This window comes from Amblyraja radiata, chromosome 4 (genome assembly GCF_010909765.2).
Source record: "Amblyraja radiata isolate CabotCenter1 chromosome 4, sAmbRad1.1.pri, whole genome shotgun sequence".
Classification (NCBI taxonomy): domain Eukaryota; kingdom Metazoa; phylum Chordata; class Chondrichthyes; order Rajiformes; family Rajidae; genus Amblyraja; species Amblyraja radiata.
In genome coordinates this window covers 118,730,044-118,751,572 of record NC_045959.1, presented here as the reverse complement: position 1 = coordinate 118,751,572, position 21,529 = coordinate 118,730,044, and the positions used below count along the sequence as shown (strand labels likewise).

General features: G+C 46.2%; 1 protein-coding gene across 1 annotated transcript in view; it reads right to left on the bottom strand.

Annotated features, from left to right (window-relative positions):
- Positions 1-931: 931 nt before the first annotated feature.
- Positions 932-21,529, bottom strand: part of ptpn23 (protein tyrosine phosphatase non-receptor type 23) — a 36,846-nt gene continuing 16,248 nt past the window's right edge. The window contains exons 6-16 of the mRNA XM_033020425.1: positions 21,130-21,210; positions 18,971-19,102; positions 16,878-16,925; positions 15,973-16,029; positions 15,116-15,174; positions 13,915-13,994; positions 10,574-10,688; positions 7,223-7,288; positions 5,069-5,214; positions 2,463-2,759; positions 932-981 (exon numbers count right to left, since the gene is read on the bottom strand). Coding sequence (XP_032876316.1) covers positions 932-981; positions 2,463-2,759; positions 5,069-5,214; positions 7,223-7,288; positions 10,574-10,688; positions 13,915-13,994; positions 15,116-15,174; positions 15,973-16,029; positions 16,878-16,925; positions 18,971-19,102; positions 21,130-21,210 — 1,131 coding nt within the window. The remainder of the gene's footprint in view (positions 982-2,462; positions 2,760-5,068; positions 5,215-7,222; positions 7,289-10,573; positions 10,689-13,914; positions 13,995-15,115; positions 15,175-15,972; positions 16,030-16,877; positions 16,926-18,970; positions 19,103-21,129; positions 21,211-21,529) is intronic.

Below are 21,529 nucleotides of genomic sequence, written 5' to 3'. Positions count from 1 at the left end.
AAGACGACTCTTTCAATCTGTATGTCCCATATGCACAAATCCAGGATTATTGTTTGTAACAAAGATAGGCACAAAATGTTAAAGTAACTCATCGGGTCAGACAGCATGTTTAGGAAAGAACTGTAGATGCTGGTTTAAATGAAGATAGACACAAAATGCTGGAGTGACTCAGCGGGACAGGCAGCATCTCTGGAGAGAAGGAATGGGTGACGTTTCGAGTCGAGACCCTTCTTCAGACTGATGGACTGCTTCGGGTCGAGACCCTTCTTCAGACAACGAGTTACTGTCCCACTGGGTCACTCCAGCTTTTAGAAACATAGAAAATAGAAACATAGAAAATAGGTGCAGGAGGAGGCCGTTCGGCCCTTCGAGCCAGCACGGCCATTCATTGTGATCATGGCTGATCGTCCCCAATCAATAACCTGTGCCTGCCTTCTCCCCATATCCCTTGACTCCACTAGCCCCTATAGCTCTATCTAACTCTCTCTTAAATCCTTGGCCTCCACTGCCCTCTGTGGCAGGGAATTCCACAAATTCACAACTCTCTGGGTGAAAACGTTTTTTTCTAACCTCAGTCTTAAATGGCCTCCCCTTTATTTAAGACTGTGGCCCCTGGTTCTGGACTCGCCCAACATTGGGAACATTTTTCCTGCATCTAGCTTGTCCAGTCCTTTTATAATTTTATATGTTTCTATAAGATCCCCCCCTCATCCTTCTAAACTCAGAGTCTATCTTCGGTTCAAACCAGCATCTGCGGTTCCTTGTTCCATATTATTGTTTTCAAGACATCAGTGTGTGTGTGTGTGTGTACAGTTGCACACCAACCTTCATTTCTGAATGGTCTGTGGTTACTAGTGTTGTGGTGATGTCGTCCTTTTGAATGGCATCTCGGAGCTGCTGTAAGAGTGACGAGCGCTGGTCTCTCATCTCCTCACTCTTCAACAAGATTCGCTTCATGTTCTGCAGGATGGTCCTTGTCCTCTAGAATACATGGAAGGAAAAGTCACACACGTTTGGATTCTATAACCACGTAAACCTTTCAGTTGGGCCACATTTCTTCAGTTGTCCTTGCAACGTTGATTTTAACACCGTGATACAGGCTGTATTGGTCACGCAATCTTGAATATTACTTGAGGGTCTGTCATAGAAACATAGAAAATAGGTGCAGGAGTAGGCCATTCGGCCCTTCGAGCCTGCACCGCCATTCAATATGATCATAGCTGATCATCCAACTCAGTATCCCATCCTGCCTTCTCTCCATACCCCCTGATCCCTTTAGCCACAAGGGCCACATCTAACTCCCACTTAAATATAGCCAATGAACTGTGCCTCAACTACCTTCTGTGGCAGAGAATTCCACAGATTCACCACTCTCTGTGTGAAAAATGTTTTCCTCATCTCGGTCCTAAAAGATTTCCCCCTTATCCTTAAACTGTGACCCCTTGTTCTGGACTTCCCCAACATCGGGAACAATCTTCCTGCATCTAGCCTGTCCAACCCCTTAAGAATTTTGTACGTTTCTATAAGATCCCCTTTGTCCCCACCTACGCGGTTTTTTTTCGGCAACTTGCCGGCACCCATCAGTCGCAGCAGGTGGCCGAAAATTTTCAACATGTTCAAAATCCAGCGACGACCAGAACAAGGTATGAATCATTTGAGCGACTACTTACAAGGTTAATTCCCGGGATGGCGGGACTGTCATATGCTGAGAGAATGAACAGCTGGGCTTGTACACTCTGGAAGGTACACAAATATGCTGGAGAAACTCAGCGGGTGCAGCAGCATCTATGGAGCGAAATAGGCAACGTTTCGGGCCAAAACCCTTCTTCAGACTGATCATTCTGAAGAAAGGTTTCGGCCCGAAACGTTGCCTATTTCCTTCGCTCCTTTGATGCTGCTGCACCCGCTGAGTTTCTCCAGCATTTTTGTGTACCTTCGATTTTCCAGCATCTGCAGTTCCTTCTTAAACACTTTGTATACTCTGGAGTTTAGAAGGATGAGAGGAGATCTCATTAAAACATATAAGATTGTTAAGGGCTTGGACTCGCTAGAGGCAGGAAACATGTTCCCGATGTTGGGGGAGTCCAGAACCAGGGGCCACAGTTTTTAAGAATAAGGGGTAAGCCATTTAGAACGGAGATGAGGAAACACTTTTTCACACGGAGTTGTGAGTGTGTGGAATTCTCTGCCTCAAAGGGCAGTGGAGGCAGGTTCTCTGGATGCTTTCAAGAGAGAGCTAGATAGGGCTCTTAAATATAGCGGAGTCAGGGGATATGGGGAGAAGGAGAATGGAGATGATCAGCCATGATCACATTGAATGGCGATGCTGGCTCGAATGGCGGAATGGCCTACTCCTGCACCTATTGTCTATTGATGTAGACTGGATGGGCCGAAAGGCCTAACTCTGCTCCTACCGCTTATGAACTTGTACACCATAAGAGATAGAAAGCATAGCTTCGTACCATCGGTGACGGTGGGGGATGGAAGGGCAGCGCGGAGGTCTTCCAAGGGTCCGCTCAGCAGCCGCAAGTTGCTGATGTGCAGATTCATCGCCTTGTGCAGCTCAGTGTTGGTGAAGCTGGCCTTCTCGTGGACCTCCATGTACTTGACCCACTCCTTGCTGAGGGCTGACGTCCCGCTGGGCTGGCACAGCTTGCCAGTCACCTCTTGGCATTTCTTCTCCATCGATTCATCCTCATCCATCAGCTCCTTCAACTCTCTCAACGATGCTTCCACGTCCGTGTACAGCCCGGACAGAACTGAAAAGCAAGGACAAAAAATCTCATTAACTCAGTAACTAGAGCAATTAGAGGTAGACAAAAATGCTGGAGGAACTCAGCGGGTGAGGAAACACTTTTTCTCACAGAGAGTGGCGAGTCCGTGGAATTCTCTGCCTCAGAGGGCGGTGGAGGCGGGTTCTCTGGATGCTTTCAAGAGGGAGGTAGATATGGCTCTTAAAAATAACGGAGTCAGGGGGTATGGGGTGAAGGCAGGGACGGGGTACTGATTGGGGATGATCAGCCATGATCACATTGGATGGCGGTGCTGGCTCGATGGGCCAAATAGCCTACTCCTGCACCTATTGTCTATTGTCCTCACTGGTCACGGGCCTTAAATACCCGCTCAGGTAAAAATCCCATGACTTAGCGCCTCCCACACCGAGACGCCTCCCTTCAGAGCCAAGGGTTGGTTGTGCCCGTGGCTTGCCACCAGGTGCCGCCACATGACCCCCCCCCCCCCCCCAGAACCAGGGGCACCGAACCAGAACACGTCGATACGTCAATTTAAGGGAGAGGGGGAAGATGTAACAGGAACGAGCTGCCAGAGGAAGTAGTCAAGGCAGATACGACAATAACATTCATAAGACATTTGGACAGAAACATGGGTGGGAATGGGTTGGAGGGATGTGGGGCAAATGCGTCCGACTTCGATGGGGCATCTTGATCGGCATGCAAGTGTTGGTCTGTTTCTGTGCTCCGTGACTTTATCAAGAGATGGGGTGTCCTATTTTCAATGCAATAAATTATCACACTGAAAGGGTCACAGGTTGAAAGAACAGTACGAGTTGGTCATTTTCAGCGAGTATATACATGTATAAAAGCAACCCACAAGTTACCAACAGTAGACAATAGGTGAAGGAGTAGACCCTTCGGCCCTTCGAGCCAGCAATGCCATTCAATGTGATCATGGCTGATCATCCACAATCAGTACCCCGTTCTTGCCTTCTCCCCATATCCCCTGCCTCCACTATCTTTAAGAGCCCTATCTCTTGAAAGTATCCAGAGACCCGGCCTCCACCGCCCTCTGAGGCAGAGAATACCAGACACACAACTCTCTGTGTGAAAAAGTGTTTCCTCATCTCCGTTCTAAATGGCTTACTCTTTATTCTTAAACTGTGGCCCCTGGTTCTGGACTCCCCCAACATCAGGAACATGTTTCCTGCCTCTAGCGTGTCCAAACCCTTAATAATCTTATATGTTTCAATGAGATGCCCTCTCATCCTTCTAAACTCCAGAGTGTACAAGCCCAGCTGCTCCATTCTCTCAGCGTGACTATTGTGGCTCCTATTTACTCACGGGCGCTGATGTTTTCTATTTTACGTATGGGCTTTTGTCTTTAGGGAAAAAAACATACTAAAGGAAAAGATTGCGTATGACCATCGCACAACATTTACCAAATAGTGAAAGGCCTGGATAGTGTGGATGTGGAGAGGATGTTTCCACTAGTGGGAGAGTCTAGGACCAGAGGGCACAGCCTCAGAATTAAAGGGCGTTCCTTCAGGAAGGAGATGAGGGTGGTGAATCTGTGGAATTCATTGCCACAGACGGCTGTGGAGGCCGCAAGTCAGTGGATATATTTAAGGCAGAGATAAATAGATATCTAGATTAGTGCGGGTGTCAGGGGTTATGGTGGAAAGGCAGGAGAATGGGGTTAGGAGGGAGAGATAGATCAGCCATGATTGAATGGCAGAGAAGACTTCACGGGTCAAATGCCCTAATTCTGCTCCTATCATTTATGAATATGAAAATGAAAACTCAGGGCACAAATGACATAGAATAGACAGTAGGTGCAGGAGTAGAGGCCATTCGGCCCTTCGAGCCAGCACCGCCATTCAATGTGATCATGGCTGATCATCCACAATCAGTACCCCGTTCCTGCCTTTCTCCCCATATCCCTTGATTCCGTTAGCCCTAAGAGCTAAATCTAACTCTCTCTTGAAAACATCCAGTGAACCGGCCTCCACTGCCTTCTGTGGCAGAGAATTCCACAGATTCACAACTCTCTGGGTGAAAAAGTTTTTCCTCATCTCAGTCCTAAACGGCCCAGCCCTTATTCTTAAACTGTGTGACCCCTGGTTCTGGACTCCCCCAACATTGGGAACATGTTTCCTGCATCGAGTCTGTCCAATCTCTTAACAATTGTATATGTCTCTATAAGATTTCCCTCTCATCCTTCTAAATTCCAGCGAATACAAGCCCAGTCGACCCATTCTTTCACCAAATACGTGGAGGTTCACAAACTCTTGTCCAGCGTTCTAGCGGGAGTTTACATCTGCACACGAACGTACTTTGCATGGATTGAACCAAACTCTTCACTGTGTCGGGACGCACACTCAGAGCGGCACACTTCTCCATCAGGACCGGGGGAATATGATTGAACATGTCCAGGTTGTCCATCGAGTCTGGGTCAATCCTCAAAGAATCCATGAATTGCCTGTTATCAGAGGACACGAAACAAACCAGATTACAAATTAGTCCGTGCGGGATATTGGTAAATCCACCCTCCCAATAGACAATAGACAATAGGTGCAGGAGTAGGCCATTCGGCCCTGCGAGCCAGCATCGCCATTCAATGTGATCATGGCTGATCATCCCCAATCAGTACCCCGTTCCTGCCTTCTCCCCATATCCCCTGACTCCGCTATCTTTATCTAACTCTCTCATGAAAGTATCCAGAGAACCTGCCTCCACCGCTCACAGAGAATTCCACAGACTCACAACTCTCTGTGTGAAAAAGTGTTTCCTCATCTCCGTTCTAAATGGCTTACCCCTTATTCTTAAACTGTGGCCCCTGGTTCTGGACTCCCCCAACATCGGGAACATGTTTCCTGCCTCTAGCGTGCCCAAACCCTTAATAATCTTGTATGTTTCAATGTTTCAAATATGTTTCAACAAAATTAGTCCGTGCGGGATAATGGTAAATCCACCCTCCCCTTTAAACAGGGTAGACAAAAAAGCTGGAGAAGCTCAGCAGGTGAGGCAGCATCTATGGAGCGAGGGGAATAGGCGACGTTTCCCCCTCTCCATAGTTGCGGCTGTAGTAGCCATTTAGCTTAACTCGCCATGATCGCAATGAATGGCGGTGCTGGCTCGAGGGCCGAATGGCCTCCTCCTGCTCCTATTTTCTATGTTTCTATTTTCCATGTAACTCGGTATGGTATAATTATAACCAGTTTGTTTTTAATTTTAGGGAGACAAAAAAGCTGGAGAAGCTCAGCAGGTGAGGCAGCATCTATGGAGCGAAGGAAATAGGTGACATTTCGGGTCGAGACCTTCTTCAGACTGATGTGAGGGTGGGGGGACCCCCACATTAGTCTGAAGAAGGGTCTCGACCCGAAACGTCACCTATTCCTTTGAGTCTGAAGAAGGGTCTCAACCCTATTCCTTCTCTCCATAGAGGCTGCCTCACCCGCAGAGTTTCTCCAGCATTTTTGTCTACCTTCGATTTCCCAGCATCTGCAGTTCCTTCTTTAACCTTTAAATTTTATCTGCCTGTAATTATGTGGGTGGTAGTCGGAGGCCCGTTTGCTGCTGGGATTCTTGTGCAGACGCCCTAGTAGTTGTTAGTTTTAGTTTGAAGAAGCATGGGGGAGAGGTCACAGCTTTGGACCATGCACGAGTTCCACCATGCTCGAGTTTAACTACGAGCAAGATCAAAATGTACTTAAACAAGAAGAAGTTTGGATGAATATCTGACTGTTTTTACTACTACAATAAAGAAACTATCAATCAAGAGACTGTGTTTGGAAGATTTAACTTTTGACGGCATTGAATGTCTCGTGGAGAGAGACACACTTTCTCTAGAGAGTTGTGAGTCTGTGGAATGCGCTGCCTCAGAGGGCGGTGGAGGCCGGTTCTCTGGATGCTTTCAAGAGAGAGCTAGATCGGGCTCTTAAAGATAGCGGAGTCAGGGGATATGGGGAGAAGGCAGGAACGGGGTACTGATTAGGGATGATCAGCCATGCTCACATTGAATGGCGGTGCTGGCTCCGGGATGGGAGTGGGAGATTGCAACCTTCACGTGGTCCGCCTTGTTTCGACGAATGCAATCAACCCGGTGTGCTGGGTTCAAATCCGATCAAATAGAACAAGTTGTCCTACAACCTTAGGCTGTGCATGCCATACGCAAGAAGAAGAACCCTATTCTACACCCACTAGGCACGAGTTCTACATTTACACCAAGCCAATTAACCTACTAACCTGCACGTCTTTGGAGTGTGGGAGGAAACCGAAGATCTCGGAGAAAACCCACGCAGGTCACGGGGAGAACGTGCAAACTCCATACAGACAGCACCCGTAGTCGGGATGGAACCCGGATCTCTGGTGCCGTGAGGCTGCAACTCTACCGCTGCGCCACCGTAACGCCCATTAACACCAATAGTACAAAGATTTGTGGGATTATTGCTAAACAGGTAAATATATCAATTTGTTACAATACCTACTCTAAGACTTCATTTTTGGCGTCTATTTTATCCACGACTTCCCGTAGTAATTTAGCTTTTTCTTCACTGGAAAACAAAAGGAGAAAAAACATAAAAGCATGGATTACAATCACTAAGATATGTTAAAATACTTGCGCAATGCAACGCAGTGTAAAATAAAATGGCGCCAAATGCAAGAAAGGAATTCATTGCCATAGACGGCTGGGGAGGCAAGTCAATGGGTATTTTTAAGGTGGAGGTTGACATTCTGGGTGTCGGGGGTTATGGGGAGAAGGCAGGAGAATGGAGTTGAGAGGGAGAGATTGAATGGCGGGGTAGACTTGATGGGCCAAATGCTGTTATGACATGAATTAATGAAGAAAATAATCTGGAAATACCTCATATTCAATTTTTTCTTGCTAAAAAAATGTTGACTTTTGATGAAATGTTAGTATGTAAAGGCACAGCAAGTCAAGAGTCAAGAGAGTTTGTCAGGTGTCCCAGATAAGACAATGAAATTCTTGCTTGCTGCAGCACAACAGAATATGTAAACCTATGTAAACATAATACAGAACAGCAGATAAAACAGCAGATAAAAGTTCAGTGTATATAACATAACCATATATATATATATATACTACTAGACCAAGTGCAGACCCGTTGGGTCTGCTCCCCCAACGCAGCCGTTCCCTGCCCGTAGCCCCCACGGGAGACGTGGTCCTCCACTCAAGCGGCTCAGGATCAGCAGTGCGGCTGTTTTTAAATGGCGTCTTTGAGGCGAGATGCAGGCGCCAGCAGCCGTTATGGTCGCTGGCCAGCAGGAGGCAACAAAATGAGTGAGTGGGGAGGGGGGGGGGGGGGGGGAGAAGGATTTTATTTAAAAATTGTACATAAACACGACGAAATTTAATGAGGAGTGGATACTTGGAATGAAAAGTGAAATCTCTACCGAAATGGAAAAAATCAGGGCGTTTGTGGGTCGGGTGTTGGCGTAGCAACGAATCAAAGGCTGGCAGCCACAAGTCAGAAACACACACAGTCAGACACACACAGAGTTTTAAATATAGATAGTTATATTATGGTTATATATATATACACACACACAATAAATAAACAGATAAAGTGCAATAGTAATAATAGACTGTTATTGTTCAGAGTTTGTTTGATGTTGTGTTTAATAGCCTGATGGCTGTGGGGAAGAGGCTGTTCCTGAACCTGGATGTTCCAGATTTCAGGCTCCTGTACTTTCTTCCCGATGGCAATGGAGAGATGAGTGTGTGGCCAGGATGGTGTGGGTCTTTGATGATGTTGGCAGCCTTTTTGAGGCAGCGACTGCGATAAATCCCTTCGATGGTGGGGAGGTCAGAGCCAGTGATGGACTGGGCAGTGGTCACAACATTCTGCATTATTTTCCGCTCCTGGACATTCTCTGACAATTTCAACACTAATAAATACCAAGGGCCAATTGAATCCAAATTAAGACAAAATAAATGACACACTTGGTATCTTCAAAGAGAGCAAATCAAGGGCAGCCGACTCATCAAAAGCACAGACAGCTGTGGAGGCCAGGTTATTGGGCATTTTTAAGGCGGACATTGACAGATATATGATTGGTAATGGTGTCAAGGGTTGTGGGGAGAAGGCAGGAGAATGGCAGGGAATGAGAGTGAAAGATAGATCAGCCATGATTGAATGGCAGAGTAGACTAGATGGGCCAAGCATTGCATTTAGTTTGGGCTTTCACAGTTTTTCTTTGTAATGAGCTTTTTGTGACATTAGACTCTGTCACCACTGAAACCAAGGTACATAATTCACTTTAATTCTTAGTGTAGGAAGGAACTGCAGATGCTGGTTCACACCGAAGATAAGACATAAAGTGCTGGAGTAACTCAGCGGGACAGGTGGCATCTCTGGGCGGAAGGAATGGGTGACGTTTCGGGTCAAGACCCTTCTTCAGACTGAGAGGGTGTTGCGGGACTCTTGTTGGACAGAGGAGGAGAACTTCTTCAATGTAGGCATGCCTTGAGGAGATTTCGCAGTAGAGCAGATGAAATGTGTAGGAAGGATCTACAGATGCTGGTTTACACCGAAGATAGACACGAAATGCTGGAGTAACTCAGCGGGACAGGCAGCATCTCCCCCTCTCTCTCCCCGGACTCTCAGTCTTCCATTATTTTCATTATTTTAACTGCCTTAAGTTTCTCGTACCCTTGATTTCGGACTCAAAATGGACAATGGTAGAAAGAGCCCTCCATAATATTTGGGACAAAGACCCATCATTTATTTATTTGCCTGTACTCCACAATTGAGATTTGTATTAGAAAAAAAATCACATGTGGTTAAATTGCACATTGTCAGATTTTATTAAAGAGTATTTTATACATTTTGGTTTCACCCTGTAGAAATTACAGCTGTGTTTATACATAGTCCCCCCCATTTCAGGGCACCACAATGTTTGGGACACAGCAATGTCATGTAAATGAAAGTAGTCATGTTTAGTATTTTGTTGCATATCCTTTGCATGCAATGACTGATTGAAGTCTGCGATTCATGGACATCACCTGTTGCTGGGTGTCTTCTCTGGTGATGCTCTGCCAGGCCTGTATTGCAGCCATCCTTAGCTTATGCGTGTTTTGGGGGCTAGTCCCCTTCGATTTTCTCTTCAGCATATAAAAGGCATGCTCAATTGGGTTCAGATCGGGTGATTGACTTGGCCACTCAAGAATTGACCATTTTTTAGTTTTGAAAAACTCCTTTGTTGCTTCAGCAGTATTTTTGGGATCATTGTCTTGCTGTAGAATGAACTGCCGGCCAATGAGTTATGAGGCATTTGTTTGAACTTGAGCAGATAGGATGTGTCTATACACTTCAGAATTCATTATGCCACTCAGGAATTGACCATTTTTAGCTTTGTGCACTTTAACCACATATGATTTTTTTTCTATTACAAATCTCAAATTGTGGAGTACAGAGGCAAATAAATAATTGATGGATCTTTGTCCCAAACATTATGGAGGGCAGTGTGTACCATCTGACATGCCATTCTGATTCAGACATTTGCTGTTCCTTCTTTGTTGAGAGTCAGAATCCTGCAACGCATATTTAAGTATCCACTGTTTAAGAAGGAACTGCAGATGCTGGAAAATCGAAGGTAGACAAAAATGCTGGAGAAACTCAGCGGGTGCAGCAGCATCTATGGAGGGAAGGAAATAGGCAACGTGTGCCTATTACCAAACGTTGCCTATTTCCTTCACTCCATAGATGCTGCTGCACCCGCTGAGTTTCTCCAGCATTTTTTGTGTACCTTTAAGTATCCACTGCTGAATGTACTGCAGCACAGTTCTGCAAGGAGGTTTCAAGCCTCAGGCTCACCTGTACAGAGATGAGGCCTCATGAGCTTCCATTGGCACCAACTTTGTAAAGATGTCAGGACCAGTCACGTTTGGGTCAGTTGGGTTGACAGGGAGGGCTTTTACCAACGACGCTCCTGATAAAAATACACACCCACAAGATTTAAAACATCCCAAATTTATTTCCAAAAGACGTACAGGTTTGTAGGGTACGTAGTTTAGTTTAGAGATACAGCGCGGAAACAGGCCCTTCGGCCCACCGAGTCCCCACCGACCAGCGATCCCCACACATTAACCTATCCTACACACACTAGGGACAATTTACACTTATACCAAGCCAATTAACCTTCAAACCTGCATGTCTGGGCTGAAAGATGGCAGATGGAGTTTAATGCTGATAAGTGTGAGGTGCTACATCTTGGCAGGACAAATCAAAATAGGACGTACATGGTAAATGGTAGGGAATTGAAGAATGCAGGTGAACAGAGGGATCTGGGAATAACTGTGCACAGTTCCCTGAAAGTGGAATCTCATGTAGATAGGGTGGTAAAGAAAGCTTTTGGTGTGCTGGCCTTTATAAATCAGAGCATTGAGTATAGAAGTTGGGATGTAATGTTAAAATTGTACAAGGCATTGGTGAGGCCAATTCTGGAGTATGGTGTACAATTTTGGTTGCCTAATTATAGGAAGGATGTCAACAAAATAGAGAGAGTACAGAGGAGATTTACTAGAATGTTGCCTGGGTTTCAGCAACTAAGTTACAGAGAAAGGTTGAACAAGTTAGGGCTTTATTCTTTGGAGCGCAGAAGGTTAAGGGGGGACTTGATAGAGGTCTTTAAAATGATGAGAGGGATAGACAGAGTTGACGCGGATAAGCTTTTCCCACTGAGAGTAGGGAAGATTCAAACAAGGGGACATGACTTGAGAATTAAGGGACAGAAGTTCAGGGGTAACATGAGGGGGAACTTCTTTACTCAGAGAGTGGTGGCTGTGTGGATTGAGCTTCCAGTGAAGGTGGTGGAGGCAGGTTCGTTTTTATCATTTAAAAATAAATTGGATAGTTATATGGACGGGAAAGGAATGGAGGATTATGGTCTGAGCGCAGGTATATGGGACTAGGGGAGAATACGTGTTCGGCACGGACTAGAAGGGCCGAGATGGCCTGTTTCCGTGCTGTAATTGTTGTATGGTTATTATATGGTCTTCGGAGTGTGGGAGGAAACCTGAGATCAATAGACAATAGACAATAGGTGCAGGAGTAGGCCATTTGGCCCTTCGAGCCAGCACCGCCATTCAATGTGATCATGGCTGATCATCCCCAATCAGTACCCCGTTCCTGCTTTCTCCCCATATCTCCTGACTCCGCTATCTTTAAGAGCCCTATCTAGCTCTCTCTTGAAAGTATCCAGAGAACCGGCCTCTGAGGCAGAGAATTCCACAGACTCACAACTCTCTGTGAGAAAAAGTGTTTCCTCATCTCCGTTCTAAATAGCTTACCCCTTATTCTTAAACTGTGTGGCCCCTGGTTCTGGACTATCCCAACATCGGGAACATGTTTCCTGCCTCTAGCGTGTCCAAACCATTAATAATCTTATATGTTTCAATAGGATCCCCTCTCATCCTTCTGAACTCCAGAGTGTACAAGCCCAGCCGCTCCATTCTCTCAGCATATGACAGTCCCGCCATCCCGGAAAAAACGCAAGGCAGCAACTCTACCGCTGCGCCACTGTGCTGCCTTTAATTGGCTTGGTATAATTGTAAATTGCCCCTAGTGTGTGTAGGATAGTGTAAGTGTGTGGGGATCGCTGTTCGGAGTGGACTCGGTGGGCCGAAGGGCCCGTTTCCGCGCAGGATCTCTACACTAAACTAAAGTGAACGACAGCTAAAGAACAAACATGTTTGGGCGTTTACTGTCTTTCTTTGCAGTGGAGTTTTGTGTGACATTAGACTCTGCGGTCACATTGAAACCAAACCACATGATTCACTTTAATTCTTGCCCGGATAGCTGATCTCAGTCACGTTAAAACACAATGTCTCTCATTCCCTCTTTCAATCTTCCACGTTACCAGCTCTTTTAACCACCTGAAGACTCTCGTGCCCTCGATTCCTAACTCAAAAAGGACAATGATATAGCCATATCGTCGCCAAGTCACATTCCATTCTGATAATAGAGGATAATCCCAGTCTTCCAACCTACCTCATTGCAGCCCTTGCACTTTTTCACTGTAACTGTAATGCTATAACGCTGTAACACTATATTCTGCATTCTGGTATCTTTCCCTTTGCATCGCCTGTTGTACCCGCGTGTGAGTTGACTGTATTCATGTATAGTATTATCTACTTTGACTATATAGCATAGGATCAAGGTGTTTCCACTGTATCTCGGTTCACATGACAATAATAAAACAGAGGTAGAGTTGCTGCCTCACAGCGCCGGAGACCCGGGTTCGATCCCGACTACATGTGCTGTCTGTGCGGAGTTTGAACGTTCTCCCCGTGACCTGCGTGGGATTTATCCAAAGACGTGCAGGTTTGTAAGTTAATTGGTTTGGTATAAGTGTAAATCAAGGGATTCCCAGGGGGTAAATTTGTTGATTCTGTATTTGTACATATTTTTCCTCATAGACTGACTATGTTTGGTTCTGGTTATCATTAAAGCCCTGTCCCACGGTACGAGTTCATTCCAAGAGCTCTCCCGAGTTTAAAAAAAAATCACTCGTGGTATGCACGGAGAATGAACGTAGCGGGTACATCGGAGCTCGGGGACGTCTCCTAGCGGCTCGTAACGTTAACGGCAGGTACTCGGGAAGACTCGCTAACAGCAGGTAAGCTCGGGAAGTCTCGTGAAGATTTTTCAACATGTTGAAAAATGTCCACGAGAGCCCCGAGTACCGACGAGTGGCCATTCAAGTCACACGCGGGTATAACAAGCGATGCAAAGGGAAAGATACCAGAATGCAGAATATACTGTTACAGCATTATAGCATTACAGTTACAGAGAAAAAGTGCAAGGGCTGCAATGAGGTAGGTTGGAAGACTGGGGTTAAGTAAGTAAGTAACTCTCCGAGTTCAAATCAGGGCAAACTCGGGAGAGCTCTTGGAATGAACTTGTACCGTGGAACAGGGCTATTAGTTGTTCATAAATAAGTGAAATAACATAGTTATGTGCTACTAAAGTTGCCAGGAGTAAACGGGACGAAAAAGGTTGACAACCCCTGGTCTAAATAGCCCGGAGTGTGTAGGAGAGTGTGTGTGTGCGGGGTGATCACTGGTTGGTGCGGACCCGGTTGGCCCAAGGGACTGTTTCCGCGCTGTATCTCTAAACTAAACCTAAAATATTGAGCATAATCTAAGAAAACTTGCCTTTCACAGATGTGAGTGAATCAATGGGTGGTACAGTCTCGTGGTAGACAAAGTCATTATCCTTCTTGGCTGCGGTGTATCTAAGCAGAGAAAGGGTGATCAAATGTGGAGGGGAAAATCATGGATATTACTCACCTTTTTTCTTTCCCCACCCCTCCCTTCCCCCTCCCTTCCCCCTCCCTCCCCATCCCCCCAACAGTAAAATGTGTGAAGTGTGTTGGTAACACAATATCGATGATGGAAACCAAGGAACTACGGACGCTGGTTTACACAAAGGGACAAAAAATGCTGGAGTAACTCAGCGGGTCAGGCAGCATCTGTGGAGAACATGGATAGGTGACGTTTCACAGAGTGCTGGAGTAACTCAGCGGGTCAGGCAGCATCTGTGGAGAACATGGATAGGTGACGTTTCACAGAGTGCTGGAGTAACTCAGCGGGTCAGGCAGCATCTGTGGAGAACATGGATAGGTGACGTTTCACAGAGTGCTGGAGTAACTCAGCGGGTCAGGCAGCATCTGTGGAGAACATGGATAGGTGACGTTTCACAGAGTGCTGGAGTAACTCAGTGGGTCAGGCAGCATCTGTGGAGAACATGGATAGGTGACGTTTCACAGAGTGCTGGAGTAACTCAGCGGGTCAGGCAGCATCTGTGGAGAACATGGATAGGTGACGTTTCACAGAGTGCTGGAGTAACTCAGCGGGTCAGGCAGCATCTGTGGAGAACATGGATAGGTGACGTTTCACAGAGTGCTGGAGTAACTCAGCGGGTCAGGCAGCATCTGTGGAGAACATGGATAGGTGACGTTTCACAGAGTGCTGGAGTAACTCAGCGGGTCAGGCAGCATCTGTGGAGAACATGGATAGGTAACGTTTCACAGAGTGCTGGAGTAACTCAGCGGGTCAGGCAGCAGCTGTGGAGAACATGGATAGGTGACGTTTTGGGTCAGGCAGCATCTGTGGAGAACATGGATAGGTGACGTTTCACAGAGTGCTGGAGTAACTCAGCGGGTCAGGCAGCATCTGTGCAGAACATGGATAGGTGATGTTTTGGGTCAGGACCCTACAGCAGGGAAAGTGTTTTTTCCAATCCATGTTCTCCACAGATGCTGCCTGACCCGCTGAGTTACTCCAGCACTCTGTGTCTATCTTTGGTGTAAACCAGCATCTGCAGTTCCTTCCTTGGTACACATTGGTGACTTACTTTCCCCCAATGACATCCATGGTAAAACGCAGTGCTTCTTGTACAGTCTCTGGTTGCCCCTAAAACAAAGGGAGATTCTCAATCTACCTTTATAATACAGGTAAAACAAACAACAACCCCCCCCCCCCCCCCCCCCATCCACCAACACTCAGCCCATTTACAAAAGTAATTTCAGACGGATCAGAGTCGAATCAGAATTCAGACGATTCCGAATCCTATGGGATGTGGGAGGAAACCGGAGCACAGTTGACTATAGGAGCAAGAGGTCCTTCTGTAGTTGTACAGAGCCCTAGTGAGACCACACCTGGAGTATTGTGTGCAGTTTTGGTCCCCTAATTTGAGGAAGGACATTCTTGCTATTGAGGGAAGTTTTAGCGTAGGTTTACAAGGTTAATTCCCGGGATGGTGGGACTGTCATATGCTAAGAGAATGGAGCAGCTGGGCTTGTACACTCTGGAGTTTAGAAGGATGAGAGGGAATCTTATTGAAACATATAAAGCAACTGTTCCACTTGGGCGACCTGATTGGCGAGTTTAGAAGAGTTGGATCTATTGTAATAATGAATAGTCTTTCCACTGACTGGTCAGCATACAACAAAAGCTTTTTATTGTACCTCGGCACACGTGACAATAAACTGATCTCCAACTTGAAGCTGCCGCATGGAAGTCCACTGCAGATCATGGACAGTGCGGAAATAGGCCATTCGACCCACCTTGACCATGCAGGCCAACTTGCCTTTTGCTAGCTCGGCTGGTCCCATTAGCTTGTATTTGGGACAGAGACCTCCAAATATTTCCTATCCCTTTTCTGTAATCAATTGGCTTACAAAGTCGCCTTCCAATAAAGCAGGACCTTACCTTTGCATACTTGATTGCTTCGGTCAACTTGTCGAATGAACTTTGAAAGTAAGCAAGCTGCAACAACAGAACAGGAATCAATCTGAAATGTCCCCCCAAGCAGATGAGATAATTACAAGGTTAATTCCCGGGATGGCGGGACTGTCATATGCAGAGAGAATGGAGCGGCTGGGCTTGTACACTCTGGAGTTTAGAAGGATGAGAGGGTATCTTATTGAAACATATAAGATTATTACGGGTTTGGACACACTAGAGGCAGGAAACATGTTCCCGATTTTAGATTAGATAGATTAGATAGCCTTTATTGTCATTCAGACCGAAGTCTGAACGAAATTGCAGCAGTCATACATACAATACAATACAATAAAAAACAACAATAAACACATATTAACATCCACCACAGTGAGTCCACCCAGCATCTCCTCACTGTGATGGAGGCAAAAGTCTTTAGGTCTGCAGTCTCTTCCCTCCTCTTCTCCCTCTGCGCTGAGGTGATACCCCACCTGATGTTGTTGGGGGAGTCCAGAACCAGGGGCCACAGTTTAAGAATAAGGGGTAAGCCATTTAGAACGGAGACGAAGAAACACTTTATCTCACAGAGAGTTGTGAGTCTGTGGAATTCTCTGCCTCAGAGGGCGGTGGAGGCCGGTTCTCTGGATGCTTTCAAGAGAGATCTAGATAGGGCTCTTAAAGATAGTGGAGTCAGGGGATATGGGGAGAAGGCAGGAACGGGGTACTGATTGTGGATGATCAGCCATGATCACATTGAATGGCGGTGCTGGCTGGAAGGGCCAATTGGCCTACTCCTGCACCTGTTGTCTATTGTAATTTTCATTCATATTCCGATCTACATTACAAATCCGGAAGGACAAATAAGGAAAACGATGGAGAATATTTCCACTCACCCTTTCTCCATATTTCTGTTGCTCCTCGGATTGTTTGCCCATATGTAGCTGTAATAGAGCACAAACATTCTTCAGAAAAGCACGGCACGCAAGAATGTGACTGGGAATAGGAATTATCCGGGATTTCACAAAGCATAAAATTACATGGGCAAGATGGGCCGAAGGGCCCTCATCTGTGAGGGACAGGGAGGGATGCAGGGATTACTTGAAATTAGAGAAATAAACGGGCTTAGGTTAGGGGGAGGTGCAGCGAGACCTGGGCATCCTTGTACACCGATCACTGAATGTTGGCGTGCAGGTACAGCAGGCAGTGAAGAAAGCTAATGGAATGTTGGCCTTCAAAACAAGAAGATTTCAGTATAGGAGTAGAGAGGTTCTTCTGCAGTTGTATAGGGCTCTGGTGAGACCACATCTGGAGTATTGTGTACAGTTTTGGTCTCCTAATTTGAGGAAGGACATCCTTGTGATTGAGGCAGTGCAGTGTAGGTTCACGAGATTGATCCCTGGGATGGCGGGACTGTCATATGAGGAAAGATCGAAAAGACTAGGCTTGTATTCACTGGAGTTTAGAATGATGAGGGGGGGTCTTATAGAAACATATAAACTTATAAAAGGACTGGACAAGCTAGATGCAGGAAAAATGTTCCCAATGTTAGGCGAGTCCAGAACCAGGGACCACAGTCTTAGAATAAAGGGGAGGCCATTTAAAACTGAGGTGAGAAAAAACTTTTTCACCCAGAGAGTTGTGAATTTGTGGAATTCCCTGCCGCAGAGGGCAGTGGAGGCCAAGTCACTGAATGGATTTAAGAGAGAGTTAGATAGAGCTCTAGGGGATAGTGGAGTCAAGGGATATGGGGAGAAGGCAGGCACGGGTTACTGATTGGGGACGATCAGCCATGATCACATTGAATGGCGATGCTGGCTCGAAGGGCCGAATGGCCTCCTCCTGCAACTATTTTCTATGTTTCGATGTTTCTAAACGTTTGTGCTGCTGGGTTGTAAACTGCCCTCAGTCCACTGAAGGAGATGGTTTGTTAGCCCATGTTAAGTTACTATTGTCAACAGTAGTTTTTTCCAAAATAAATGATCCCATTTCACTTAATTAAACAAATTGACATTTCCCAAGTAACTATGTTTAGTTTAGATTATTGTCACGTGTACCGAGGTACAGTGAAAAGCTCTTGTTGCGTGCTAAACAGTCAGCAGAAAGACAATACATGATTACACTCGAGCTATTTACAGTGTACAGATACATGATAAGGGAATATCGTTTAGTGCAAGGTGAAGCCAGCAAGGATAGTCCGAGGGTCAACAAAGAGGATCATAGTTAAGGCAGAGAAGGTGAATCTGTGGGATTCTTTGCCACAGAAGGCTGTGGAGGCCAGGTCAATGGATATTTTTAAAGCAGAGATAGATCAGATTCTTCATTAGTACGGGTGTCAGAGGTTATGGGAAGAACGCAGGAGAATGGGGTTAGGAGGGAGAGATAGATCAGCCATGATTGAGTGGCGGAGTAGACTTGATGTGGCCTAATTCTGCTCCTATTCCTTATGACCTTAAAGTAAGAAATGTTGCTGTTGGAATAGAGACTTAAGCCCCAGTCCCACGATGCGAGTTCACCCATGAGCTCTCCCGAGTTTAAAAAAAAAATCAGACTCGTGGTACCTCATCACGAGTATTTTTTTACTCTTGGAAATTCTTCACTGTTGAAAAAACGTCACGAGTTTCCGCGTTTCCCGAGTACCTGCCGTTAGCGTTACGAGCTGCTAAGAGACGTCCCAAGCTCCGTATTTACCACGAGTTTGATTTTTTTTTTAACTTGGGAGAGCTCTTGGGTAAACTGGCATCGTGGGACAGGGGCTTTAATAGTGTGGATCGATTGTAATGCGGCTTCTGTAGCTAGCACATGAACAGTGCCTTTGTTGGCCGCCATCTTGGAAGCATCTAAACGTATAGCTCGTCATCATTAAGTTCAGATGTGTGGATCACTGGCCCAGTTACCTGATCAATAGGCCATCACCATGCAGTCTGTGTATTGGAAAAATGCAGCTTGACATGCAGAGTTGAATTATTTTCCACACACTGCGACTTACATGTGCAACGGCGGCATAGTAATAGATCTTCATCTGTATCAGCTTCTTCCAGTCTTTCTGGAATTTTCCTATCAGCGAAGCTGTCTCTGAGTTCTCCAGAGCACGGCAAGCCTCCTTATAATAGTCCACCACCTGGCAAGACAGCACAGCGTGAATATCCACCAGCTTTCTCCCTCACCCGCTACATGTAAAACTAACGCTAAGTCCACCAAGCACAACAGCTCAATAATGACAAGGTGGTCACAGTCAACGGGAGCGTTCTGGGACACGGTGAGACAAACTCCATCCACGTGTTGATTAAATAGATGGACTGAGTTTGAATAGTTATCCCCTCACGGTCATGGGTTGAAGCAAAACAACATCAGTCGATCAGGAAGGAGTGTGCGTGTGCGTGTGAGTGTGCGCGTGTGTGTCTCTATGTGTGTGTGTGTGCGCGCGTGTGTCTGTGAGTGTGTGTGTGTGAGTGTGTGCATGTGTGTCAGTGTGTGTATGTGTGTTAGAGTGTGTGCGTGTGTCTGTGAGTGTATGAGTGTGTCTGTGTCTGCGTGTGTGTCTGCGTGTGTATGTGCGAGTGTGTGTGTCTGAGTGTGTGTGTGTGTGTGTGCGCGCATGTGCATGCGAGTGTGTGTGTCTGAGTGTTTGTCCGCGAGTGTGTGTCCGTGAGAGTGTGTGTGTGTGTGTGTGTGTGTATGTGTGTGTGTGTGTGTGGTGTGTGGTGTGTGTGTGTGTGGTGTGTGTGTGTGGTGTGTGGTGTGTGTGGTGTGTGGTGTGTGGTGTGTGGTGTGTGTGTGTTTGTGTGGTGTGTGTTGTGTGCGTGTGTGTGGTGTGTGTGTGTGTGTGGTGTGTGTGTGTGTGTGGGTGTGGCTGTCTTTGTGTGAGTGTGTGTGGTGTGTGTGTATGTGTGGGTGTGTGTGGTGTGTGTGTGTGTGTGGTGTGTGTGCGTGTGTGTGGTGTGTGTGGTGTGTGTGGGCGTGTGGTGTGTGGGCGTGTGGTGTGTGTGTGTGTGGTGTGTGTGTGTGCGCGTGTGTGTGTGTGTGTGTGTGTGTGTGTGTGTGTGTGTGTGTGGTGTGTGTGTGTGGTGTGTGTGTGTGTGTGTGCGTGTGTGCGTGCGCGTGTGTGTGTGTGTGCGTGCGTGTGTGCGTGTGGGTGTGTGTGTGTGTGTGTGGTGTGTGTGTGTGTGTGTGCGTGGGTGTGTGTGTGCGTTCAGTTTAGTTTATTGTCACGTGCACTGAGGTACAATGAAAAGCTTTTGTTGTGTGCCAGCCAGTCAGCGGAAAGACAATATGTGATTGCAATTGAACCATCTACAGTGTACAGGTACAGGATAATGGGAAAGAATGTGAATAATGTTTAGTGTGAGATATACACCAAATAAAGATAGTCCAAGGGTCTCTAATGAGGTAGATAGTAGTTCAGGACTGCTCTCCAGTTGTTGGTAGGATGATTCAGTTGCCTGATAACAGCTTGGAAGAAACTGTCCCTGAATCTGGAGGTGTGCCTTTAAGGAAAAACTTACATTAATGTTCGGAGACACTAAGAAAGACATATGCTACTTTACAAAAAAAGACACTGGTCAGGATTTGTGGAACGTCTCTGTAACTCCAGCATTTCTGGAGAACACGGACAGGTGTGGAAAAGAGTTTCCACTCTAACGTCACCTATCCATGTTCTCCACAGATGCTGCCTGGCCCGCTGAGTTACTCCAGCACTCTGTGAAACGTCACCTATCCATGTTCTCCACAGATGCTGCCTGACCCGCTGAGTTACTCCAGCACTCTGTGAAACGTCACCTATCCATGTTCTCCACAGATGCTGCCTGACCCGCTGAGTTACTCCAGCACTCTGTGAAACGCCACGTATCCATGTTCTCCACAGATGCTGCCTGATCCGCTGAGTTGCTCCAGCACTCTGTGAAACGTCACCTATCCATGTTCTCCACAGATGCTGCATGATCCGCTGAGTTACTCTGCATCTTTTATTTACATTAATGTTTAATGGGTTAACGTTAAATAGGTCCTATCAAAAATATTCTGAGATCAAGATTAGAGATTTTCAGCTTTGATAGATATGGGCTAAGCAAGCAATGATTGAGGTAAGTGCACATGAGAATGGATTGAATGTTTCTAACAGGATATTAATAGTGTACTTGTCACACTTACCTGAGCACTTATTCTTGCTACTAAAAAACTTTTTCTATTGTCCAGCATAGATTTTTCCAACAGACACTCCTGTGCTTGTCCCTAAATGCAAAGATAGCAGTCTGAGATTAAAAATAACATTTGATATCAACTTTAAAAAATCTGCATGAGCAATTTATGAATCAGACAATAAACAATGGACAATAGGTGCAGGAGTAGGCCATTCAGCCCTTCAAGCCAGCACCACCATTCAATGTGATCATGGCTGATCATCCCCAATCAGTACCCCGTTCCTGCCTTCTCCCCAGAACCACTGACTCCGCTATCTTTAAGAGATCTATCGAGCTCTCTCTTGAAAGTATCCAGGGAACCGGCCTCCACCGCCCTCTGAGGCAGATAATTCCACAGACTCACCACTCTC